Genomic DNA, 27951 nt, shown 5'->3' with positions numbered 1-27951 from the left:
TAAACACTAGATATATAATACATTCTTGCCTTGTATATTCATATAAATATATCCCCTATATCATATCATATCATATCGTATCATATCATATCATATCATATTTAAACCAAAAGACACAAGTCGTCGTCTCCTAAGCACTAAGTGGTAAATGGTAAATGGTAGATGATAGATGGTATCGTATCCATAGATAAATCTTATATAAATCGTATATACTCTTACAAGCTATGGGGTGTGTATAACGGTATTCCTATATGCTATTAACATTTTTAAGCTCGCTGAACAATTTCACATTCATTTCCTTCACATCCTCCGCATCCTCCGCATCCTCCAATCTCTTCTCTCTCTTCTCTTAGACATAATCCGAGGGCACTGTACTGGTGCTCGTCTCGTTGATGGCCGCCAATCGTGGCGCTCGGCGCTGTGTCATGGCCGCTGCCACCGCCGCCGCTGCTACCGCGTCTCCTGGCATCAATCCCGTGGTGGCAATGCCACCTCCTCCGCCCGCATTCGCCCCACCGCCATGGTGATCCCAATTTGGCAGCGGCTGTGACATCACGTTCAGTCCAACGATTTCGTAGGCCCCCTGATTGCTGCCACTTGGCCCGCCACCGCCACCGCCGCCGGGCATGGCCGTCACCGACAGATCCGAGTAGTAGGCACTGCTCGGTGCCGATGAGACGACCATGGGAATGTCCTGTTCGTGTCCCTGGAAATTGTACTTCTGTGGGGAGGATAGCAGAGATATTTCGGTATTAGTTTTGGGCGATTTTGCTGAGCACAGATGGGAACTGAGAAAACTATGAAACTATGAACTCGTACGGGGGGAGATCAATGATATATCAATGATTCGGAATTTCTGCTCAATTTTCCGTCCGATTCAGGACAACCGTTTCACGAGAGGGTTTTCGAGGGTTTCTTTAGGATATCCGTCTCAAGTCTGTGTCTGCTCAAACGATTCTCTTGGTCTTCTGTATCTTCGGTAATCGATAGTTAGGCCTACTTTTCAATACTGACCTCACCACACTGACTGTAGGCGGTATTCTGGTACGAGGGATTTGCGGAGCGCACCGACTCCCGGTCGAGCTCCGCGTAGAGGGCCTCGCTGACGCCCACCGGACTGTAGGCATCATCCATGTGGGTATAGTGGTTCTCCGCCGGGGATGTGGATGGCGGGCCGATCTGGTCGGGGCCGGCGGAAGAGCGTCGACTGCCGCCGAGCCAGGTCCAGACGCCAGAGTTGCTTGTGGGCCGCCGGATGCTGTCCGCCGAGTGCTTTATGGAGATGGGCGATCGATTCTGGCCGCCATTCCGGTTGTTGCGACACCACCAGGGCTGCGGGCGGCCACCTGTGGAAGGGATTGGGAGGGATGGATGGAGTGCAATGAGTCGACGGCTTGGAATCCGAACGCAGCGGCAGCACAACAAAATCTATCTGACATTTTCGGTTTATAATCGGGCGATAAATCAAACATTCACCACACACCACACACTGCTGCTGAGGGATAAAAAAAACGCAAACAAAAGACAGCAAACAAACAGATAGACAAACCAACAAACCAACAAACAAACAAAGCGTAAATTAAATGCCTGTCAACTGGCATTGGGAATCGGCATCGGCATCGGCTTCGGCTGCGGCTGCGGCTGCGGCATTGGGAATCGGAATCGAGGTGGCAAAATGTTGCAGTTGCAACTGCAGTTGCACCACCAGTTGGCCGAAAATGCCAAATGTTTCTCCTTCCTGCTGCTGTTGCTGCTGCTGCTATCAACACATGTGATCTTAAGGCCTGGGAGTTTAATGGAGCTCCTGCTTCGCCAGCCCCCATCTCCCCCGAAAGATGTGACTCAGAGGATAACCATAGAAAAGCACTCAAATATATGGTTTGCCACTCATTAAACTCATAATTTATAGACATCTCTCGCATAATTGGTAGCCATAAAACGCTCTCTCTCTCTCTCTCTCTCTGGGGAAGACCTGTTCTCAACATCCGCTTTGGGGCTCGGGTTTACTCATTTGCCTAGCAGTTTGCGCAAAATCTATATAAATGTTGCTGTATATTATATTTTATATATATATTTCTATATTTTTAAGTCGCCTTTCACTCTCATTAACTCTGGAAAATGATGGAGCCACTCGAGAGCCACTCGCGAGAGCCACTTGCGAAAGCCACTTGGGCCGATTCAACTAATTAGCCTGGTGCATACGCAACGGCAGCAGCAACAGCAACAGCAACAGCAGCAACAGAATGGATGGACAGACGGACACAGCTTCCCAAGTTATGTACATGCATAATGCAGGCAGAGAGGCCCCATTGCCAGTTGCGACTCCAAGTCGGAGTCGGAGTCGAAGTCTGTTTTATGCTTATGATTTACGTACTCCGCTAAGCGAATGTCCAGCTCTGGCTCTGGCTGGGGCTCTGACTGGGGCTCTGGCTATGACTCTGTGGCTTTAGCTGTGGCGATTATTACCCCCAAACTGCAAAAAGTTATCGTATGTAGGTGCTCATATACATGCATTTTGTGCATGTCACCAATGCCACAAAACAGCACACACACGTTACCCGTTCCCCCTGCTCCCCCGCTCTCCCCCCCCGTTCCACGTTCCCCGAGACTCCCGACTCCAAGTGCAACTCCGATTTAATGGCTGTTTTTGCGCTGTGTTAACGATGTTGCCGCAGCTACTGGCTGCATGGCCATTGCGAGTCGAGGCGAGTCGATTCGAGTCGAGTCGAGAGCTGTGCTTTAGAGGTAACTGCATTGCACTTTTGGTTTTTTTCCGATTTTTTCCACCTTTTTTTTCGGTTTCCCAATGCTGTGGCACAGTGGTAGAAAAAGGGTAGAACCCCCGGGGGAGCTTCAGGAAATTATAGGAAATATTTGGGGATATTGGGGATTCGTATTCCAAAACAATCTTGGCTCCAGAAAAGTGTGAGCAAAGTGCCAGCTTCCTGCGTGTAAGCGAGGGATGCAGCAGCGCCCATCGGCTGCTCCCTAAAAGCCGCTTCAAAGAAAGAGTTTCCGCAGCATTTCGGTGCCACTGTGCCACCCGGCTGCTGCTGCTGTTCTGTGGCACAGCTACCGCTTGTCTCTTATCTGTGGCTGCTTATCGCGGGGCAGCAGCTCAGCGGCAGCGGCGGCAGCAGCCGCCAAAAACCAGCAAACGGCAAATTGTTGTTAACAAAATATTTCACAGTCAAAGAAAAAAAAGGAGAAAAAACAAAGAGAATTTCCAAATAAAAATAAAATATTAACGAGCATTTTTGTGATTTGGAATTTAATTTGTGTGTGTTTGAGGGGGGGAAGGGGGGGCGGAGGGGGATTTTCTGTGGGGGTTTCCTTTGGCAAGTTTCGCTTGGGGTTCCACGGCAAATGGCAAATATGACATGTGTAATGAAGTCTTAATAGTTGGATATTTTGGCCAGAGATAATGCCAATCGCTGTGCAGCCGAGCACCGGAGCAGCGGAGCAGCCGGTGTCATGCCCGTTTAATGGCCAACAAATGTCACATGGCATTCGGTGTTTTTTGTCGGTTTTGCTGCCCGATTATCGTGCATTCTTTTTTGAATGCATAATTAAAACGAATCAATGTTACGCATACGCCACCGACACCGACACCGACACCGACACTACGTTGGCTGCTGTTCAGAAAGATAATTGCAATTACAAGGAATTTCCAATGGGGAAACACAGACAGACAGACAGGCAGCAGAATGTGGCAATTGTTGAGAGAAGATTGCTGCTTAAATATGGAAATTAGTCGAGGGGGGAGGGGGCTTTTGCAATAGGTTTTCCAAAAGGTTTTTCCATAGTCTCAATGGAAAATGTGTGCCACAGTTGAATGAACAGCTTGAACAGTTTTCTCCACGGACAAAAAGGAGAAAGAGACACAACAACAACAGCAACAGCACAACTGTGGCAACTGTGGCAACTGCTGTGGCGCTTGTCTCTCAACTCCGCCGACATTCAACATTCAACATTCAACATTCAACATTCAACATTCAGCATTCAACATTCGGAGACATAATCACGCGCTTTAAAAGCCTGCTGACAGCTTAACGATTTGTGGCGATTGTTTTGTTGTCTCTCTGGCTGTTGTCTCCAGTTGTTTTTCCCTGCCACATGCAGTCCGTGCGTACCACCGAAAACGAAATGCCACTTTTGCCAAAATAAAATCCAAACAGCGAAACATTCGACGGGGGGACAACTAATTGGCTGCTGTGACATTAAATGCCGTCAACAATTTGTCCTGCATGTCGATTGTCAGTCCTCCCCAAACAAAAAACCAAAAAAAACAGAAACAGAAACAAACAAAAAACCAGAGAGACGACGAATGCGACAGTGAAATTGGCGCCAAAAAGCTCCACAGAGAATTGCACAAAAGAGAGGGAGAGATTAAGAGAGAGAGAGAGAGGGGTGCAGCGGGAGAAAGAGTGGGGAGAGGTGGTCTCTTGTGGCCTTTGGGGCTTGGGTTGGGTCCAGGTATCGTTTGTCAATAATTCGCCTACTGCCGAGAGCCGCAGAGCCGCGGAGCCGCAGAGCCGCAGCTACAGAATCCCGCGATTCGAGCAACTAAATCAAAAACAAAAACAAATACAAACACAACAACAGAAAAAGAGCTTTTCCTGCACGATTTTCAAACGTGTTTGACGACCATGACAATTGTTTTGGGTTTTTGCCTTAATTTGTCTACAAATTTTCTCTTCCTTTTCTTGGTTTCAATTTCAGCTGCCGCAGGAGGAGACAGCAGCAACGGCAGCAGCAGCAGCAGCAGCAGCATCTTAGATTTGTGGCACGAACGTGAAGTTCATGCATTGTCGTCAAAAAATTTGTCTTCATTTTCTTGAACAAATTAAAATGTTTTTGCCACTTGTCTGAGGGAACAGAATGAAGGATTTCCTCCTTGAATCGCATGCAACGCCAGAATTATGCAATTAAAAATGGAAATGGAAATTCCGAGTAAAAGGCCGACCCTTCCTTCCCCGCAAGGCCCCTCCCTTGATGCTTGCTGGTTGCTAATTAATCAGGCATGGCAAAAAGGCCAACCGAGTGATGATCATCAGGGAAGTCACGAAAGGGCAGCCAGCAGCAGCAGCAGCCAGCAGCAGCAGCAAAAAAGATACATAATGAAAGGGCAATAAGTTCGATGACAGCGACGATCATTCAGTAAGGAAAAACGATGGGAGAAGGGACGGGGCTGTTGCTCGAAGAACCATTAATTGGTGAAAGAAGGCCACAAGACTTGCACCAGTTCAATTCAGGGCAATTCCCTCGCCGGAGACTCGCATTAAATGTGTAATACTTCATTCACTTACCATTGGCATTCGCTGATTTAATTCTGCAACGAGATAAGAATGGACAATGAAAAATGTGTACAAATGTTGTAACAATTAATAAAAACATGCAGTATTTAATAGAGTGGCGCATAAATTAGCTCTTAAGTAAACTTATTCTAAATGTCAAATTTGTTGCACCACAAAACGAATGACTCAAGACACAAACTGGAGGAGGTGGCACGCTCTCGCTCGTTGCGTGCGTGCGACGGGCAGCAGATACAAAGTATCTGGCTATCGGAATATCTTCGGATCTTAGGACAACAGAAATGCATTAGCATTCGTTTGGGCCACAATACGAGGCGTTTAGAGCCAGGCAAAATCATGGCCGAGAGGAAGATGTTTTGGCATTTGAAAGGCCCAGGCACAGGCCCGCTGGTGAGTGATTTGTGGCAGGTGTGCGCGAGAGACACACACACAGAGAGAGGGGTTTCTGGAACAGTTTTTTGTTGTTGTTCTTCAATCAAGTGTTTGCACTCTGGTTTTCTGGGTCAACGGGCGAACCTGATACCTCCAATGCCCATACACGTACACGTACACCCCTCTCCCTCCCCCTCCCCCCTCCCTCCCTCTCTCTCTATCTTTATAGAGATATATACACCGATCTGTGCGTATCAATTAACCGACTGTCTGTCTGTCTGTCTGTCCAATCGGTCCAATTTGATTGAGTGCAGTGCGGCATGCCTCATGCCTCCTGCCTCCTGCCTCATGCCTCATGCGGCTGTGTCGATCCACAATTTTCCCCTCGCTTTGCCTTGATCGATTATAATGTTAAACCGCAACGCGACTTGCGACTTGCAATTCGATTTTTCCGTTTTCCTTTTAGCCTTTTTGTTCTCCTCAATTCAATTAAATTGAACAAGCGGCCAGACTCCGCTCCACTCCGACCAGGGGGGGGCCTTGGCTCTGCGCTAATTTTCCCCCAAACTGTGCTTTTCTCTTCTCTCCCCGTGTTTTCCACTGATTTTCCTTTTGCCTTTGCGTTATGTTCAATTTTCTGCGCTTGTAGTTGGCATTTTTCTCTTTTTCCAAGAGTTTGATCGGGTTTCTTTGGTTTTGTTGGTTTCGTTTTTTGGTTGCATGCTAATTGAACACGCCTTTTTGTGTCTTAAATGCATTAAGCGGTCTCTAAACTTGACTTTTAGTTGTGCAACCAACGAATGAAACCAACAAAAAGCGGGCTCGGAGCGGACTAGGAGGACCTTGATTCAAATGTTTATTGAAATCAAATCGATATAGAAACAAAAAAGCAGTCAAATCGAGGGCACTTTTAGTTAAAAGAGAAGGGCCAGAACTTTGAATGAAGGCAACACCTAAAAGAACTGCATTCCCCATCAAAAAAAGAAGAAACCTGTGGACAGAGAGAGAGAGAGAGAGAGAGCGCATGGGTTTCTTCATCTAACCTTAAATCAAATAATGAAGGACTTTTGGGAATCTATTAGTTAAACGCCAAGGGAATGATAGGGCAATGATATCCCCTCCAGCAAGGCCCTCAGATTCGATGGAAGTCTTTCTCTTGCAGTGTTTTTTCACCCAAAACTCCTTTCCAAAAACCCCTTCAGCACTGCCCCTTCAATTGCCAATTGCCTATTGCCAATTACAAAATTCAATTCCAGTGGCACTTTGAGATTTTCCCGACAAGCCTGTCGCGCTCTGAGAGCATTTCAAAGACATTACCATGTCTAGACATTGGGCAAACATTGTCAAAAAAATATCCGAAAAATACACATGGACCCACGGATATAAGCGGACAAAATCCGAATGGCAGGTGCCACTTAAGACTTAAGCTCAATAAGGTGGCCCACAAAGCGAGGCAAATCAGAGACTTTTCCGAATTCGATTCAGAGACAAAACCAAACTCGGGGGGACATGTGCCAAGCAAATTTATAGCACCATTAGAGCGGGGAGCGGGGAGCGAGTGGGGCCGAGAACTGCATCAATATGCAAATAAGTGTAACCGATATTACATGTAATTGCTGCTAATTTGGCAGCCAACACGTCCAACCACGACGTGACATGCTCCACACACACACACACACACACACAGCCACACACACACACAGACACACACACACCGAGGCTATGCGACAGCGACAGAGATATACCGCCGGAGCCAGAGGTTGTTCAGATCCGAATAAAAGTAGTCGCGAATAAAACAAGTCTCCCCCCAAAATGAGTGACTAAGGCTGACGGCAAGGTAAACAGCGTGACAATCCACCGAGTCCGCCTGGGAGGGCGGGAAGGGGGGGCCGTACGAAGGGTACGGGTTGCAGGTATTATAGGTGATTAATGCAAAATCAAATTTGGTCCAAAAACCGTGAGAATGGCGGACCAATTGCCATTGATTGAGACAACTCTACATGGACTACACGGGAGTGAATTAATTGTGCTGCAAATTTGGTCAGAGTTTCGGGCGGAATATGGGCGGATGGGGCTGGAACCAGCCCCGAACGACATGCTGGTCAAGTGAGCTCAGAGACTGCGGTAGTCTAAGGTTGATTGGGGTTGAAGAGGAGCAGAGGCACAGCATGGAATAGAAGAGGCCCTTGGCTTCAGGCCAGAGCGAAGAAAGTGGGAAAAAGACGAATCCATCAATGAGAGGAGAACAGCATGGATGCATGGAAAGAGCGAGCACCCAAGCCGAAGGGGCTCTCCCACAAGACCTCCGAAACGAGTGCCAGTGCCAGTGCCGGACCACGGAGATGTGAAAAGAGCAGCCATATCATACATTTGCTTAGTTCTTCTGCCAGACCGTAGCCACAGAAGGGATCAATAACGGTCAAGACTGCCGGAAAAAGGTAAGAGAGAAAGTGTGTGGAGCATACTCCTCTGTCTCAGCTTAGATCTTGCAGCCTCCCATCTTGCGGTCCGCCTCCGAAGGCCGAAGGAATCCCTATTTCTTCGGTAGAGCTAATCATCTCCCATCGAGTTATGAAAGATTCCCCCGTTTTAAGCCCCTCTCACATCATTTGACTCCAAAAACAACTCCATTCAATTCTCTCATTCGTTTCGCATTTCGCATTTCAAATTTGTTTGTTTGTTTATTTGTTTGTTTTGTTGGCTTGGGCGAATAATTTGCAGAAATTAATTTTATGCAAACATGCCGCCAAATAAGACGACATGACAATTTAATTGGACGCGACATGTGGCCAGCGTTTCCACTTCAAATTGGAAGCCAACGGCAGTGGCGGTGGCAGTGGCGGTGGCGGTGGCAGTGGCAACAAGCGCGGCGCCTGCGCCTGCGCAACTGCCAATCGATGGAGAAACCGCACCGCACCGCCCCGCACCGCACCAGAAACCAAGCAACAAAAATTTCTGTTAATTTGGCACTCGCGTGAGTTGTTCTGTACCGTACCGTACCGCCCTCGCGCCCGTTAGAGCCATGCCATGCCACTCCATGCCATTCCATCGACAGATCGAATACCCATTTGAATGGACCTGTACTTGTGTCTCGATTCGATTCGATTCGATTCGTATTGATTCGAGTAAGTATGTGACCCACTCTGTATGTGGCATTTTGATAGACTCCCCGTCTGTACTGTAGTAGGCATGGGTATGATTTCCATCCCCCCCACACACATGTAGGCAGGCGCAGAGTATCTCGGTTTTTTATGGAAACGCCTGTGGCAGAACTGCTGTTTCGGCTTGTGTTTCTTTTAAAGAGCAATTAAGTAATAAAGCAATTTCATGTTCCTTTGTTTTGCGGTCTTCGATTATTTTGCGGCCTGGGCCTGGGCCGTCGCCGCCACCGCCACCGCCACCGCGCGCTGTTCTTTGACTCACTTAAGAGGTTTTATATTTATTTACTTTTTCGGTGGGCGTTTAATTGAATTGCTGGCATGGTATGGTATGGCATGGTATGGCATAGTACCGCTTGGTCTCTCATGGTGTTGCCTGTGTGGGCAATGCAATGCATTGTAAATCTCAATAGTTACACAGATCCCACCGCTCAGATACTCAGACACTCAGTACTCAGATACAGTATATATTCGCGCGCATATCTGCGGCGGGGAGACTCTTACGGGTATGTATATTTTTGTTGTTGTTGTTGCTGTTTTTTTTTTCAATTTGTCTGGCTCTTGTAAATGTCGCCGTCGCCGTCGCCGCTGCCTGTCGCCTGCCTCTGAGCATGACGGATCGTTGGGGTCGTCAAAGGGGTTAACAGTTGAATGTCCCTCCAGAGGAGCCATACATACATACATAGGTACACGTGTGTGTGTGTGTGTTTTTTTTTGCCATCATACGAGTACATTATCGTGACTAATTGTGGCATTTTTCTAGCTAAATGCCAAAATGTGTTCGTTTATTCATAATTTTTCTAATTTTGGCTATTTCGATATTTTGCTATTTGTTTTTGTTGGCCAATTAATTTTGAGTGGTTTATTTATGGGTTTATTTATGGGGTCTGGGGGAGGAAGAGTCAAATATATTATCGCAGCAATTGATTATGTTCGAAGCAATTCAAATATTCAAATATTTATACGTGTTCAATGTTTTAACGAATATCGTTGGAACTTTCTTGGTATTTTATCAGGAACCTAATAAGGATCTACTTTTTACTCTAAGGTAAGGCAAAAATGTATCACAACCCACCGATGGGCACGGCTGCATGACGCGGGACAGACGTGTCTAGATACATATCGATACGGAAATATGTATCGCTTGTGGGAATATAATTTCCGGCTATACATGGAATGTTATCTATAATTTTTCATCTTATTCTGATCGAATGGATACCTGTTGGATATTTCTACATTTCTTATGGTATTCTTTGGACTGGACTTACCTTCTACATCTTAGAACTATGACCATTACAATAGCACCTATAAGAGCCGATATGATTGAAACTATGATTAGGGTGAATGCCCATCCAAGTTCGCCAGCTTTATCTGCAAAGAAATAAACGTATATATATATATAGAACATGTATCTTGTATCCGTATGTAGGTTGTTGCTTGCGTAATAAAAAATACGAAAAAAAAAACTGGATGATCAGATGGGGGCCCCAACAGTGGATGTAATTTTTTTATGATTATGCATTATTTTATGGCGCGATGGCGATAAAGATGATGAATTCATAAAAAGTTATGAATATGAATGGGAGCATTGGTGTGCGTGTGTGTGTGTGTGTGTGTGTGTGTGTATTATTGAGGATAAACAGAGAACCGAAAGACGAAAGTCTAGGGGCAACTGTTCGAAATTCGTGAGCAAAGTCAATTAGGCCATTTCATATAGTACCCATAAAACTATGGATCCATGGATATGGAGACTTCGAGACTTTGAGGCTTCGGATTCGAGCTAGAAAGCGGTTCTTCTTCGGTTCTACTCTGAAGAGTCCGTAGACACTGACTCTGTACACCGGCAGCGGTAAGTACGTGTACGTGTACGTGTATCTGCAGTCGTATCTACGATTATATGGTGCCTGCTGGAACATTTAACGATGCAAAATTAATTACAAACTTTATTATCTTAACAACTTGCGGCTGTCGCTGTCGCTGTCTGCCCCCGTTGCTGGTGATTTCGAATATTTATGGCGGCAGTTAAATGAGGCAAGCGCAACGGGAGCAGCAGAGGGTTAAGGATGACTATGGGGCCAGAGGTGGCGGCGCTACAAGGTCTTTCACATGCGGCCTGCCATGGCGGCTGCGTATTTGACCCTTTTTTTTGCGCCTAGCAACAGAGAGAGCAACAGAGAGAGAGAGAGAAGACCGTTATCTACAAGTGGGGATCTCCTCTCTTTGAGTCCGAGCGGGCGTCTGGGGCGGAAGGTGGGTGAAAGGTTAAATTCAGCAAACAGAAATCAACACGCATATAAATATTTCAGTCACCCTTTGGCCTTTCCACGCCTCTTCCTTTTAGCCATCCTTTACATCCTTTTGATGGAAGCCGAAAGAGGCGTAATTTGAGACAGGAATAGAGCTGCAATTGAAGGTAAACGACGATCAGATGCCCTTCCTTTCGAAATAGTTTGATGTCATGCGATATCAGTGTTGGTAAACACAAGAATAGTTTATTTTTGGGATTGTCTTCATATTAAGTAGTAGTATTCTTCTAAGTATTTTGTGAAATTTTAATGTAGAAAGTATTTTGTGGTATTTCTTAAGTATTTTGCGGTATTTTAGTTTAGTATTTCTCTAAATGCGTTTTTAGGCATTTCTTCATATTTTTGTAGTATTTCCAAACATATTTCTATAAAATTTCTCATGGAATTCCTTTAGCGAAGGAATCTCTCGAAGAGCATCACAATGGCATCCAGCAAAATGAATGTAATTTACTCGACGCCACCAACTGATGAATGGACTGCCCCCGACTCCTTCGCCCTCCTACTACCACCTCCTTTGACCCCATTAACGGTGCCATCCCAACGCACACTCCCCCCGCCTTTAGCGTTTGTTATCTCATTGTCAGTTGCTTAAATATTTATGCTGCTCGGTGCTGCTGCTGTCGGTGCTATAATGAAAGCAAACGCCATTATGTTATGGCCCCCTCTCCCTCGCCAAATTCCTCTCCCAATCCCAATCCCCATTACTCTTTCCTTTCACTTCTGCCAGCTTCTTCGCTTATTTCGGTATTTCAGTATTTCGGGGCTTCCTCCCCCCTATTACCCCTCCCTTTCATTGTCTTTGGAGTAATAATTCAATTGGGCAAATAAAAGAAGCACGCAGCCACGAGGCAAACTCCGAAAACTGGAAACTGCGTAAAGTCTTTGGAAACTGTGTAATTAATAACCCCTCCCCGCCCCACTCCACAACTCCACAACTCCTTAACCCCCTCAAGCCACCACCCAACACTCCAGAACATGGGAGCGAGTGGAAAGCAATTTTCGCTTGAATTGAGGATGTGGGCGTGGCCAGCAGGAAACGCGTTAATAAGCGGCGCCTCACAAAGTGTTAAACAAAAAAAGAAAAAACACAAGATGAAATGAGAAATAACGAGGGCTCTCTCGCTCCAGTTGTTAATTGCAGTAACAAGAGGGAAAACAACAGACAAGCGTTCGAAGAGAGAGAGAGAGAGAGCGAAAGAGAGAGAGAGAGATCTCTGAAAAGAAGAGACACGCAGCAAAGCACAAGAAAAAAGAGAGGCTAGAGCAGCGCCGTGGCCCGTGGAATTCTATTCGTGTGTGTCCCTCTCTCTCACTCTCTGTGTGATCTAGCTGCATAGCAGGCACCTTTTGATTGCCACCAATCAATTATAAGAGACGCCATTTAAGAGTAGGAGTTCATTTCAAGAGTAATTAAGAGGCGAAAAGCTCATCAGATTGCAATTCAAGAATCAATATTCAACTAAAAACGAAATTCGTCCGGCTTTTGGGGCAAGTTATGGCCATGTTCGGTTGCATGCAACATCTGCATTCCAGCCATACGGCCATACGGAGCGAATTCCCTTCTGTTTTCTGTCCTGTCCTGTCCTGTCGGATGCTGTCAGTGTCTTGCGGATCTGTGAATGTAATTCCCTAAAAGACTCGTAAATATAGCTGAAAACAGCATCGGACATCAGGAGGAGTCAGGGGTGAGAGGTGGGCAGGGGGCAGGGGCAGCAGAGGGACATCTCAGAGTTTCCTGCGCCACTCGATTGGGGGCTGCTGCTTCATTCGGCGGCGGCGGCGGCGACTCTTCAAGTATTCATGCAACAGGTGTGCACTGGCGCTGCGCTCTCTACGCAATTCGAGGGGCGATCCAGGGATCCAGCGGTCCAGCGAGCCACTCATTCAGGTATTTATTAGCAGACTCTCCAATGACTGATCTATTTGAAGCGGGCCCACGGCCCACGGCCTTACGGCTTACGGCCCTAATTGGCAACTCATTAAAATAATTTTCGTGCAACGTGCAACGTGCAACTGCAACACTGGACAATGGACAAGCCGTTCCAAAGTTGTAATGCTTCAGCTTCAGCTTCAGCCTTTTATTTTTGTTTTTTGGCACAGAACATGGCGTTTTTTATGGGGCCGGTGGACGGTGGCCGGGGGACGGGGAACGGGGGCTTGGGGTCTTTTTTTGTGGGTTTTTCCTGGAACTTTTAGGACTTGACACGGAGCAGAACTATTCTTCAGCTGTGCAGCTGTTTTCCATGGAACTGCAGCATGTTGCACCTCCTGCTGTTCGGCTGTTCGGCTGTTCGGCTGCTCGGCTGCCGAAAGATACATCCATCAGATACAAATGAGGGGGCCGCCAGACCGCAGATGGATGCTCTCTGTGTCCGTGGCTGCTCTGTGGCTGTCAGCAATTGTAATAATCGATCTGCATGGCAGAGAGATGATTGATGATGCCCCCCGCCTCATAACCCCCATACCGCCATTCCGCCATTCCGCCATCCCCCCACCATGGGGTGCCACGTATCTGTTGGGTTAACAGGCTTGTATCTTTGTATCTGGAATGCCGAAAGCCACGGCGACATAATTCCAAGCACATTACATTATCGGATAATGCATTCGTTTTCTACGATATTTATATGCAAATTTCGACACCACCTGCCGCCGTCTAATGTGGCCCCCGTCCCCTCCACTCCCCCGTGCTGTGCCACACACAGTTTTCGCCTGTTTTGCTGTAAATCATTAAAATTGGCTGGCAACAGCCCACGTTCGGAGGCGGCGCCGGCACCTCCTGGCACTGCAGCTGCACTGCCACCAAAAAACTGTCGCAGAGTTTTCCCATTTTGCATTTTGCATTTAGCATTTTCCATTTTTCCTGTTTTAATTGCCTGCCCCCGTGAAACATTCCGCTCAAACGAAAACCGAAACAGAAACAGAAACCGAAACAGAAACAGGCGGCTGTAACATTATCTAACATCGCGAATCGCGAATCGGGCATCGCGTATCGCGGATTTTGTGAATGGAGCGAGAAGGGAGGCGTGGCACTGGGGGCTCGGGGGCTGGCAGCTGGGGGGCTGTGCCGCAGTGCCGCATTTCGTGCCGAAATAAAAAGCCAACGGACTGCCCAAAGTACGACTCAATTAACGGTCCACACAATTAAATTAAATGGCGACTGCCTTTGTGTGCGTGTCTGTCTGTGTGTGTGTGTGTGTGTCTGTGTGTGTGTGTGTGTCTCCAAATTGAGCAATTAAGAAATGATTTAGCGACAGTTTTGGGCGGCATTAACCGGTGGCCTATCGCCCGGATTTTAATTGAATTTCAGATAAAAGCCACACAAAAGTTGGCCAAAGAAATGTGGCAGGCAAAGGCAAGGCCTTGGGCAGAAAAGTCCCATTTTCGGAGTATTATATTTTAGTGAAACACCAAATTTCCTGGTCACCTGTGAGTGCTTTAGCTCCTTCTCTTGTTTGGTTTTCCTATCGCTTCTCTTCGTTTCCAAGCAATCAGCAAACCACCCTCTACTTCTTTTTTTTTGGGGGGACATTCTCTATGCATTTTCCCAAATTACCCAACAATTGTTTTTAGGTTTTTGTGCGGTGAAATTAAGTCATTAACTGAATGAAAACTGGGAATAAACAAACGGCTAATGACAGCCAATGGTCTGGTCTGGTCTCGTCTGGCCTGGTCTGTGTCGTGGCAATGGGGGCATTGGTGGCATTGGTGGCAACAGTAGCAGGTTTCTCTCACCTGCCAAAAAGGTAACAAAAAACAAAACACAAAATCCCCGCCCCAGGGAAGGTAATTTTCCGACAAGAGCGACGTCAAATAACGTGTGGTATTGACCACAAATTAACAGTTGTAACAATCCCCCTCCCCCTAGACAAGGCGGCAGTGGCAGTGGCAGTGGCAGTGGCAGCGGCAGTGGCAGCAGAGGTCTGCTGCAGTGCGTAATTACGGTGCACATTACACAGACGGAGCTACAGAGCTACAGAGCTACAGATACTCCGAGAGCCGCATTTGCACTTAATTGTGGCGCTTAATTAGACCAAAAAGGTGCACAGCAGAGAACGGGAGAGAGCCACAGGAGCGAGCCATGGCCCAAAAGCCAGACCCCGCATCCCGGACCCCAGACCCCAGACAAATGCCCCCCAAGGCAAATGCTTCTGCCTGAAGAGGCGACTCTCTGGTGCGTGTGCTGCAACATGCAACATACGAGTATTTTACATGATATCCCACTCTGCTCTGCTCTGCTCTGCTCTGCCCCTCTCATTCCGCATTTGACAACTCAATTTTGCGTTTAATTGTTTTTTGTTTGTTTGTAATTGTTGTTTAACAAAAAGGATTTCGCATTTCGCATTTGGCCCGCTAATGATGCCACCCCCCCTCCCAGCTGCGATGCCCCACAGAGCGTTGCACCTCTCTTCCCCCCCCCCCCCCCCCATTAAGTGGAGGTCTCTCTGGAAAAAAACAAACCTGAAAATTTGCCAAAAACCTCGAGAAATTTCATGTGAAATTCCTTTCGAGAAGTGAACTTCTGTTGAAAATTTTCGGCATATGTCGCATCTTTTTGCGCGCATTCTCCCCCTACCCGCTACCCGCTACCCCCCAAGCCACAATGCCACATTTCTGTATCTGTATCTTGTATCTGGTGGCGCCGCCGCTGGGGGTCCTGCTCCTCACTGATGCTGTCCCTGCGGCTGCGCCTGCGCCTTTGGCTTTGCCTTCAATTTAATTTTTATTTCAATTTTGCAGCCGTTGACCAAACAACAAACAACAAAACAAAAAACACCCATTAAAAATGGAAAGACCGAAGCTTTAGATACTCTTCGAAATGGTAGATGGATGGATATAGTCCCCACGATCTGCTGCTTCTTGACTTTTGGATGGGATTTTCTTGGAAAACCAAAGAATTTGTTGGGATGTTTCTTTGGGATATATAGGACATGTCCAACATTCCATGTATAACCATCTTTATTCACTCACTCCACTCATTTCTGGGAAAAGAAAATGTTTCTTTGATCAAAATTTGTTTTTCCCATCGATTTCTTCAACGAAATCTATATCATATAGTGCTACGATCCTTGCACTTGGAAATCCTCAAAACAGAGGGAAAATATGTGGCTTTATTTCGATTCGTTCTCGTTCTCTCGATCCATGGATCCACCCTCCTCCAGAGGGTATCCACATTTTTCTCAGTGCGTTTTTGTTAACGACTTTCGGAGACCTGAACTTCGGACGCATGTTGCACATTGTTGTTGCTGTTGTTGTTGTTGTTGCTGTTGTTCATTTGATTATCGCCACTGTCGGCATGTAATTTATTATATTGGCTTGAAGACCCGATGGAGTGCCGACCGATCTGTCGCTGGGGCCTGGCCTGCGCTGGCCCTCTTTTTTATGGCTTTAACCTTTTGCCAGCCGCCGCGTTGCTGACATTATTTAATTTGTCATTTAATTTTTGTGCGTTTCTTTTTTTTCGCTGAACATGCGACTGCTTTCTTTCTCTTTCCCTTTGTCTTCCTCTTCTTTCTGCTTGGATGTGCCTCCTGTTGACTGTATTTTTTTTGTTCTTTGACGGCCATATGTTGTCCTCGCGAAAATTTGTACGAAACTTTTGTAATGGAATATTTGCCATGCGAGCATGTGGGGATTCCTCTGTTGACGGTTTGACTTTTGGCCCACATCTGCTGCCACTTCCTTATAAGACGACAGGGAGGGGCCGGGGAGGGGACGGGGTTATCCAGTGCACCCAAGGGTTACCCGTTGCCCCTGGTATCGATAACGGACTGCGCAGAACTTTCACCGAAAGCAGGCGATAAGAAAGGAGCTCCGATGATCTTTGAGGTCCGTTGGATGTCGATGCCAAATGCCTTACGCAAATGCCTCTCTCTGCGGTTCAGCAATGTGACACTTTTTTGCAGATCTAAGGACGGGGGAGAACTGGGATCAATTCCTTAATCAACTTTAGTCCTAGCTTTAAGTCGGATCTCCTGTGGACTCTTTGCACTTACAAAAATCTGCCAAGTTGGCGGAGAGTTTGCCAAGTTTTCCTTTCCTTTCCGCCTGCGACTTTGATTACTCCACGTTTTCTCTGCTGCTGTTGCAAATGGGAGCTGCCTCCTGCCTCCTGCCTCCTGCCCTGTGCCCCTGCCCCCTGCCGCCTGCCTCCTGCTGTTGTGGCTGGCTGTCTGGCTGTTTGGCAGCAATCGCAGATACAGCAGATACATATTGGCATAATGCCATTAAATGACGTTGACTTCTTGGCAAAGTAAAAGCCAAAATCTGTTGAGTGTCAGGAGAGGCGGCGGAATAAATTCAATTATGCAAAAGAGCAAGAAAATTCAATTTACCAAGCAGTAGTCCCCCCCTCCTCTCTCTCCCTCTCCCACTCTGTATCTGTCTCTGTCTCTGGCCTAGACAGTGCGTAGAATTAATGTAATGTCAACTGAAATTATTATTTATTTGTTTGCGACACGAGAGAGGGAATTAAAGAAATAAAGACATAAAGAAATAACGAAATATAGAAAGTTTTTCTCGCGCTCCCACAATGGAAACATTGATTAATTGCTGAAAACAATTAGTGGAGTAACACGCTTCGCGCTCTGCGCTTTGATGGATGGCGACTACCCTGGGCAGGAGCTACCAGGGTTACCACATAAATTAGGCATAAGCCGAAAGACCAGATAGCCATCGCAGTAGCCGCCAGAGTGGGAATCCTCTTCGAATTTCGAACAAATAAATAAACAAATGAAAGAACAAAAAATGTATCTCCATAAGAGTTATCATTTTTAATAGGAAGACGCTCCGCTCCGCACCGCTCCGCAGCGTTTTTAATTCTCATTTAATATGCAAAAACAGTCTGCGGCAGAATGTGGTGATGAGATTTCCATACCAATAGAATCGGACATGCCGTGCCCCATCCAGCGGCAAATGTCTCAATTATGGGGCCACAAAACAGCTGCAGCTCTGCTCTCGGAATTTGCATAACAATGCCAACAAATTATCTACTAAACATTCGAGTAATTATATCTGTGGGAATTATGCATATTTCCAAGATACTCGTATTTCATGCCACAGAAGAGTGGCAATCTCTCCGCGTCGGTGTCGGCGTCAGCGTCGGCATCCACGTCCACGTCCGCGGCTCATTTAATGTTTGAAAAACGTCTTAATTGAATTTCGGAATTTCGGCATTTGGGAATTTCTTCGGAAAGCAGCACCAGAACCAGATAGAAACCTTTTAGCCATTCAATTCAGGGCCTATTCTCTTCCACAAATTGAAATATTTAAATGTCATGTGTGGCAGTGGCAGGGGCAGGGGCAGTGGCAGGGGCAGCGGGACAGAAGGTGACAACAGTCTTTTATATGCCACATGGCACACGATTTTTCAGGTCAGAGTCTGAGGCAGAGTCGGAGTCGGAGTCAGATCCCCGCGTCGCTACGTTTTCTTGATCTTTATCTACGGGAATATGGGTTCCGTTCGGTTCGTTTGCTCACCAAAATGTTGCCCTTTTGCTCATTAGGTTTATCACACAACAGAAACATTTCACCTTCACTTCGGGAAAAGGACTTCAGGGCGGGGCAGGGCGTAGATACTCGGGTATCTGTGTATCTATGGCCGCGCGGCAGGTAAATAAAGTTTCAGTTTCAGTTCCTGTTTTCGAGTTTTTTTCTCTCTTTTAGTGCCACATGATAAATGTTGTCGCCCTGTCGTTTATTCTCGTAATTCTCAGGTGTTTTTGTGTTGTCGCTTCTTGAAAAGAATTTCAATTTCCTTGGGGGCAAGGGGCAAGGGGCATGTGGCAAGGGGCTATGGGCTAGGGGCATGCATTTCAATGATTTCTCCTCTCTATTCAAATGCGTTTCACAATTAATCAAAAGCTAATTCTCCCCCAAGGGATTTGCCCATTAGTTTCTGCTGAAAAGTTGCTCTCTGATTAATTGGGGCTTTTCTTTGGAGTCAAAATTTCATTAAGTTTTCCTTGAAGATTTGCCAGTTTGCAACTTTCAAGCGGAATGGAACGGAACCACTCGATGGGAACAAAAAACTTTGGCACTCGAATGACAAATGGAAACCGCAGGAAAATGGCAGCAGGGAAACCCGTAGGAATGCGTGCGCCATTTCCCAGGAATAAAGGACCCCCACTGGGTGTGGGTGTGGGCGTGGGTGTGGGCGTGGGCGTGTCACAGTACATATTTTACAATATTTATTGCTTAGGCGAAGCGGCAACTTTCTGTTTTTGCCTCAAAAGTTGAATTTTAATTAGTTTTTGTTGATTTGCCGCATTTCGCATTTCGCATTTCCATGGAAAAACTTCGGAGCCGCAAGCATAGATCTTGTTGTGTGTGTGTGTGTGTGTGTGTGTGTGTGTGTGTGTGTGCCCCGCCCACTCCTGCCGCCTTCACGCTAATTTGTATGTCGCGAACTTTATGGCCTGAAAGTCAATTAGGCTGAAAACTTGGCCTCTTCTGATTTTGAGGATTTAATGAAGCGCAAATCAAAATTTGAATGCCCCATACAGAAAACAGATACATAGATACATATGTATCTATTGGATGCCCTGTTAATTGGTGCAGAAAGCTGTGTGTTTTCTTTATTGTTTGGAAAAGATATTTTTTTTATGAAGCATCCAAAATACAGCTTATGCCCCCTAGAAATCGGAATGTTTTATTTATGAGCCCCAGAATTGAAGAATATTTTTGGATTGCCATTTGGGAAATGTATAAAATTCTTGTTCCAGCGGACACGCCCACTCGAGCCCCCGAGCCCCCGAGCCAAATGGAAAATGTTTGTTTCCCTTCGTTGATTATTTATATGGGACATTAGGTTAATCTGATGGATACACCAGGCGGGGTAGTACGTACGAGTATCTGTGGAAATACGTTCTGGAAATTCTTTTAATAGTTTTCGATGAAGGGATTTGGGACTGCCATTGAGGTGTGGCATCGTTTCGTTTCGTTTTGATATTTAAATTATAATTTTTCGGGAGTAAAAAGTATATTATATCCACAGCCAAGCGCGGGCTATCGCAAACCGCACAAAGTGCGTGCTCTGCAAATCGCAAGATTCTTACGATTACGTATTCTTACGTATAAACCGGTTGTTTTTTGTATTTATAAATTTAAAAATCAACTTTCACATGTCTTTATGCATTTAATGAACTTATTTATCATCGTATCTCAGATTTTACTGCAAATCAACAACAAATAGCACAGCACTGATTGCTATCGATTATCGATATCACGGGTTTCAGACGTCGTTTGTTCCTTAATTTAGGAATTTTTGGTTTTGTCTTGATTTCATACAATACTATTCCCAAAACGATGCCATAGATAATTCTTTGACTAACTTCTCCCCCACTCCCCTCCCCCGTCGATTCCTCCAATCAGCTGTATCTGGGGCTAGGAGAGGAGTTCTTCTTCCCTGTATCATATCTCCTTTCTCGTAAAATAGAAAAAACAGAACTGTTGACACACACGGAAATAAAAAGAACAAATAAAAGCCCGTAAACCGAAAGTCAAGTCAAAGGCAAATGCCTAAATGCCATAGTAAAAGACAATTAAACAAACAAGAGCCCGTGCGCCGTCGTCTCCGTCGCTCCGTCGCTCTATCGTAAAAAGTGTAGAAAGAGAGGGAGAAAAGGAGAAAAGCCAGAGACATTTTACTGTTTTACCGTTGATCCATATCTCCCGACGACCGACGACGCGACGGCCGACGATGCGACGGCCGACGATGCGACGACCGACGCCCGAATGCACTGCCCTATGCAAATGCAAAACGTAACCAAAGGACAGCGTGAGAATGAGGGAATGCGGGAGAGAGCCGATATCAGGGCACGATCGAGGCAGGGCAACAGTTACACACGAGTCTTATCTGCGTTCGTCATCTCTTAATCAAAATTTAAACAGTAGAAACAGGCGACAATGTCTCATAAAATAGAAGCAACGAAAACAAATAAAAAAATAAATAAACTAGAAATGCAGTGTGGAGCGAGTGCTGGAGGGCTGACCAGGTAGGGGCGTCGTAAAAACATATTTGAAATGAAATTAGTTAAACATTTAGGTGTCAAGAGTAAACAGTGCGACGGCCAGGCAGTGCCCAAGGGGCGGATGGCAGAGGGGCGGAGGGGTGGACGGGCGGTGTGAGGACACAGGAGCGGAATCGCTGTCGGCAGTCGGCTGTCGGCTGTCATTGCTGTCGTTTTCAGTTCATAAAATGTCTGTGTTTTTATGATCTTTGACCAGAAAGAGGAAAATACAATCTACTGCCACACCCCCACTCGCCCACCCCTCGAGAATGAAGTCTTAATGAATAGGAGTCGACTGCCGCCCCCGACCTCCTGCCACCTGCCACCTACCGCCTGCCGCCTACCACCTGTTGGCAGGAGTTTGGGAAAATTGTTTTACCCCACGACTCGGACGACTCGGACGACTCAGGCCACGATTCTTGGAGGAGAAATGGCCTTCTCCGGAGTGCATTTTATTGTAATTTATAATTTGATTGCCCGATCTTTGGGTTTTACGAATGGAAATTACGGGGGGGAATGGCTTTAATGATCGTGTGGTCGAATGGCAGCTCGATTTCACCTACATTTTAATTTAATTTGCTTTCCACTTGAATGGCAGTCCGAGTGCGGGAGTGCGGGAGTGCAGGAGTGCCGGTAGTCGGCGGAGTACTAGTTAGAGCCATTAAATGGATAGTTTAGGACCTGCATTCGGATGCCTAATGGAGGCCTGTTAGATGGCTGGATGGATGCCATGATCCAGGCATTAAAATTGCAAGCTAATTAAATTTACCTCGAATTTGAGGTATACAGACTCGGAGCCTTGGAGCCTTGGAGCCCTGGTGCCCTGGTGCTTTGGGGCTAGAATGTGCCTATAAAATAGAGAAATACATTTCTCCCTAATTTCATATTCGGCCACCCACTCAAATCGTTCCATTCGAGAGCATTTCTCCACTCCACTCCCCCGAGACGGCCGCACAGCGCACTTTCCCAGGGAAAATTTAATGCCAACTGGCGCTCATAATTATCCGCCGGCATGGATTTTCAATTAGGCGAAATTTATATGCGTTTCGTCCCGTTAGTAAATTTCAAAATTTTCACTTGATTTTCACACTATAAATACTTGTACGCCCCCGTACCCGCCCCCGCCCCCGACCCCACCACGAAGCAGTATCGTTTGCCGCCTTCTCGATGCGAAATTTCACAAGTTTTTCATTTATGTGTGTGTGTATAGTTTTCCCCCGTCGGCCCCCGCCCCCACTGCCCCCACTGTCATTTGCTAATGAGGCGAAAAAATTGATTTTTGAACAAAATAGGGGAATGGCAATGGAATGGTGTGCTGTGGCGGCTGTTTATGGTTTGTGGCATGAAAACTGAGTCTAAAATTTCCTTTGATGTCTCCCCCAAAAGAAGAGACAATGTTTGTCTGCCGCTGACGTTTGCTGCCTCCTCCTTTGATCTTCTTGTGGCAGTCGGCAGGCGGCATGCAGCAGGCAGAGCCCCAAAGGCAGACGCAGACACAAGACACAGACTCTGAGTCGGCGCGGAGTCGAATATCGTTTCGAAAAAATAATTAGTAAACGAATGAAGCGAAATTACACAACATAAATCGTGATTAAAAGAGTGCCAACTATTTTAATCAGCATTCCCATTAGTTCTTCCCCACCCCCGACCCCGCGACCCCCCAACTCTGAAACGGGGGAGGCCCGCATCTTGCGAAGAGTCTCTGTGTGTGGTCTTCCCCCCAGGCCAGGGATCGGCTTGCTTTAATTGATTAAAACAAAAAAAAACGAGGGGGGCTCGAGAATCCATCGAGAAGGAGGAACGACGAGCGATGCTGCTGCCACAATAAAAATGCAAGCAAAATGTAAACAAAAAAGTGGAAAATATTATGGAAACACACACACACACACACACACACACAAACAGAAAGAAATCATAATTCTGTTGCACTTTTCTGTCGATCTTTTTGTTTATCTTTTTACCACATAAAAAGCCACAGAAGGAAAACGTTGGAAACGAAGCAGAAATTATGGTAAATTCCATGAAAATAGCAAATAAGTTTTCTTCTCACTTCTTCGCTCAGACAGGAGGGAGGAGGCGGGGTGGGGGGAGGAGGCGGGGAGGGCTGTGTGTTTTGTTTGCCTTTTTATGGGCTGCTTCAGGCCACAGTGCGTTTTCCTGCAACAATTATACGAGTCACAGAGCAGCAAAAACCGAGGAAAACCAGAAGGAAAACCTAGAAAAATCCATCTACTCATTTCCGCTTACAGATTTGAATATTTCTGAATGCGAAAAAAAAACACACAAGAAAACAAAAAACAAAAAACCGAATCACATTGCTTGCGGTTTTAGCATAAATTTCATAATCATAATCTTCAGATTAGTCATGTATTTGCATCGGCCCCTGCCCCTGCCCCGCGTCCCCCCCGCCCCCCTCCAAAGGGGAAGCGCTAACGAGCCATGGGTTCTTCTCCATGGAATCCCCCATGGAAGCCCATGAGTCAATGGTCAGCGAAGGCGATGATAAACGAAGCGGAAAATGTAGGAAAATTTGCTCGGAGGAAGATGAAGATTGATCGTACACTATAAGATCTCTTACCCGAGACTCTGATGGAGTGCTGAAGAGCATTCCGGGCAGTAGAAAACTATTTCCCAATTCACAGAGATTTTTTCTATGATTTTAAAAGAAATTTCTATAAGCTCCTCCTGCTCCTCTGCTAAACAAATTATTGGGGAAAGCACACTTTTCCACTTTTCAAATGGCATTTAGCGTAGCATAAATCAGGCCATAAATAATTTCGTCTACGACTGTGAAAGTATTTGTGGCGTGGCAAGGACAATGCCAGAGGAGTCCCCGAAGAAGCGGCAACTTAAATAAATTTATTGAGAATTTATTCCGCCACAGCAATAAAAAATATCGAAAAGTAGGCAGCAGAAAGGAAGGAAGTAGCCCCTGCCCCAGCCCCGGCCACAGCAGCTGCTTTTGTGTGGCACCGACTGCCCCTCTCCCTCTCCTGATTGTTCCCCTGGACATACTCGTATTTGTTGTTGCCATAAAACATTCATTCAACAGCCGCACAGCCGCACAAAAGTCAGACACGAGTCCTTTTTTCGTTGGGTCTTCAAGACCTTTCCTTTTTATTTTTTATTGCGAGCATTGTGTGTGCCACAAATTGTTGTAAATATTGGCAGAAAATAGGAACTGTTACCCTTTATATCCCGTTATTATGGGGTGTCATAGAGGGGCATAAATTGTACAGAATATGCTGTGGAAATTATCAGGCGGTTAACTTAATCCCACGGCCATAAAGCATAAAAGTAAATATATGGGGGCGCTACGTGTCGAGTGGCCGAACGGGGGCTTTGGGGACTACCCCAGGCGCAGGGGCATCCAAAGCGAGGGGGGAGTATGGTTCCATAACTTGGGAAGAGTTTCCCCGATAGTGCAATGATACGATTACGAGGAGCTCCTTGCTCTGATTCATTCGTAAATGTCTCTATTCGAACACCTTCCCCAATCCTCCAATAGGCCAGGGCCCAACCCCTAACGAGCTGTGGGACACCGATTCATAATAAAGACATTTAGGCGGTGGGGCGGGCCGGGTTCGGGGGGGTTTGGTGGGTCGAAAATGGTATGCATTGTATTTTTGTGTGAGTTTTGTTTGAGAATGGGAATGGGAATGGGAATTGGCAGAGAGCGTGGGGAATATTTATATTTTCCCAGAAATATGTGTCGCTTGAAACCTCTCTTGCCCCTGCCCCTGCCCCTGCTGTTGCCCCTGCCCCTGCTCTGGCCTGGCATTTTGTGTGTTGTCGAATTTTGCATGCCATTTGATTAATTGCCATGCAAATTATGGTGTAAATATAATAACATTTTATTCAGCTGTCAATTGTGTGGCAGAGAGCGAGACAAACGAAACAAAGCAAGGCCTAGACATGGGCACGACATGCAAAAACTCAATTTAGAGCCACAGACAGAATCAGAGGTAGAGCCCCCAGAGCCCCCAGAGACCGAGAGCCCCAGAGACCCAGACCGAGGTAGAGACCCCACCAAACCCCTGAGATGAAGCGAAGTGAATGGCAATTCGCTGCAGTCTCCAGGAGGCACGACTTTTTCCTGCCTGCCCCATTCTGCGGCACGGCTGCGCATTCGAGGGTATCTCCAGAGCCGAAACGAACCGCGCGGCAAAACAAAGCAACAAAGCGGCTCGGCTCGGCTCGGCTCCGCTGCTAAGCTCCACCAAAATTAAGACATTAGTCAAATTTTTTTGTTTTTGTTTTCTCAGAGCCGGGGCCGGCCCCTGCTAATCCCTTGGCCGAAAGGCAGCCCGCAGGTACTTCCATGGAAGAGAGTCCATGGGAGTCCCTCGGCCAGTTCCCTGTCCAGTGGAGTGGCGAGTGTTGCAAATTAGTTGACACGTCGTTTTGGGGCACACACACACACACACACACACACACACACACACAGGAAACAACCACAGCAGACATTTGGCGCGACAAAGAGACGCCTCTCTCTCTCTCGCTCTGTGGACGCGGATAGAGTCGGCATGAATAAAGTCATTTCCATTCCATTCCTGGATTCCATATGATGCATGCCGCATGCCGCACTATGCCCCCCGTCCCCCCTCTCGTCTGCGCTGCTCCGCTCTCTGCTCTATAATTAGCCTCTAATAACGCAAGGGGCACCCATCGCCAGGCCTGAACCGAGCAGAACCTGGGGCTTCGTTTTGGCCCGCAGTTGGGTATTTTTCATGTTTTTTTTTCTTCGTTTTTTTCGGACTGTTTCCACTACGACTATAATGACTTCCAATTTGCCCTGAAAAGCGATTCCTGGAAATCAAATACTCGCAAACGGCTAAATGCCATGCCATATTCCATATCCCACATCCCCCCGTCACCACCCCCTCACCCCCCTATACCATGTGGAGTCCATGTATGCCGCCCGATGCTCATGTGGATGGATGGATGGAGGGATGGATGGATGGATGGTGGCTCCATGCGGTCATTTGGCATTCACTTTGTGTTTTATGATTACTTGATTTTGGATATGGATTAAGGGGCAGGGGAGGGGGTGCCCTATGCAGAGACATTCTCGAGGGTGTTTTTGCTTGGGAAAGTCGGGGGAAATTTGCATTTAAGGAAATTAAATGAAGCAAGTTTTTAATGAGAGACGGTTTTCCCTTGAATTTGCTTGCGTTTTCCTCGTGATTTCAAGGATCTAATGAAAGGGTTCTATGGAAAGTCCTTCTCTGAATTCCGTTTCCCCTGAGCAGCAATTGGGAATGGGTTCTGGCTTCATTTTCCTGCGAATCCCCTTCGCTTTTCCGCTATTATTTCTACTCTTTCCTTGCAATGTCTTTCTATTTTCTTAATTAACAAATCAAAGTGATCTTTTTTAAAATCTTTCAGGCAATCAGTTTCCAACAAGAGAGGATTTCCCTTTGTTTTTCTCCTTTTTCTCCCCTTTATCCGATCTTCCTATTAAAATAAATTCAATTGAATCGAAGACTTTGGTTTTCTTGGATTTTCTCTGTACATTTCACGAATCAAACGGAAGATTTCTTGGGCAAAAATCAATTCCTAATGACAGGGCCTGGCTTTTCCATACATTTCCTTCCGTTTTCCTTGCTTCCTTTCCTGCGAGTGGGTACTCCCTGGGTTCTCGGATTAAATTAAAGAGTTCTCTGATTCTCCGACTCTCTCTCTCTCTCTCTCTCTCTCTCTGTGGCAGAGCATCCTCTATCGTATCTGGCATCGCTTCTGCCTGCAGCACGCCCACTGCTTTATATTTTCATAAACTTTTCCTCATCTAAGGAGACGCCTCCGCCTCGGCGACTCCTCGGCGACTCCTCAGCGAGTGGGGGACTGGCGGGGTTTCCTTTTACAAGCGCAGAGACAAATGACTGGCGATGTGGCAGGGCGATAGTGCAGCAGCAGCAGCAGCAGCCGCAGAAGGAGGAGGAGGTTGCATCTGGAGGGGGAACCAACGCCTAAGAGCTGCCACAAAGAGTTATGTGCAGAAATTAAATTTGCAAATGCTGCAAAGGGAACGGGGGAACGGGGAAACGGGGAATGGGGAAGGGCGCTCCCTGCTCTGCCGAAAAGCAATCGCGAGGCATGCAACACACGCCCCAAACATCAGTTTGATAAATTGATATCAGCGATCGATGCACACACACACACACACACACACACAGGGATGGGGACGGGGACGAAGACGAGGCTGTTGTGCGCCCCCAAAGATTATTGTCTTTTTTAATTGAAAAAAACGTTTCAGGGGGTATCTAGAGAGGGGATCTGCTGCACCCCTCCCCCCCCGCCCCACGCCCCACCGTCGCTTCCACTTACCGATCGAACCATCCAGTGAGTAGGCATTCCGCTGCCATGCCCACGTGCATAGATCACAGGTGGTCAAGCCATCAGCGGCTACGCTTTCATCCAGAAACGGAGGACGCGGCGGTGGCGGCACAAAGTGTCCATTCCACAGACCATTCTCGCTGGCATCGAACGCCAGCGGCGAGTCGAAGGTGTCCACCTCGATGGCGTTGGCCCACCAGTCGTCGTCTAAGGGATTGTATCCACCAGGCCCGGCCCCAGCCCCGGCCCCGGCCCCGCCAGCGAGGGATCCGACTCCATCTGGCTGGGGCGTTGGCGGCATTGGTGGCGGCGCCGGCAGCTGGCTCTCCGCCAGCGAGTCCAAGCGGGAATTGGGGAACACGGAGCGCATCGTGGTGGTGCCGGCAGCGGCGGCAGCGGCGGCGGCAGCATCCTGGTAAATGTCCGCGCCGCCAGCAGCGGGCAGACGTTGAAACAT

The 27951-nt window shown here is 46.9% G+C and overlaps 1 protein-coding gene across 1 annotated transcript; it reads right to left on the bottom strand.

Moving 5' to 3' along the window:
* Positions 1 to 63: 63 nt before the first annotated feature.
* On the bottom strand, positions 64 to 27951 carry LOC6599542. The gene is made up of 5 exons (XM_026993603.1): positions 27486 to 27951; positions 10114 to 10216; positions 5310 to 5332; positions 1015 to 1346; positions 64 to 721 (listed from the first exon to the last, which is right to left on the bottom strand). The coding sequence occupies exons 1-5, from the start codon at positions 27949 to 27951 to the stop codon at positions 350 to 352; spliced, it is 1296 nt and encodes a 431-aa protein (XP_026849404.1). The 3' UTR covers positions 64 to 349.

The sequence above is a fragment of the Drosophila persimilis genome, unplaced genomic scaffold (genome assembly GCF_003286085.1).
Source record: "Drosophila persimilis strain 14011-0111.01,24,50 unplaced genomic scaffold, DperRS2 tig00000863-arrow-arrow-pilon, whole genome shotgun sequence".
In the NCBI taxonomy this organism is placed as follows: Eukaryota; Metazoa; Arthropoda; class Insecta; order Diptera; family Drosophilidae; genus Drosophila; species Drosophila persimilis.
Note: the sequence above shows the minus strand (reverse complement) of the source record. Positions and strands in the feature narration are given on the sequence as shown.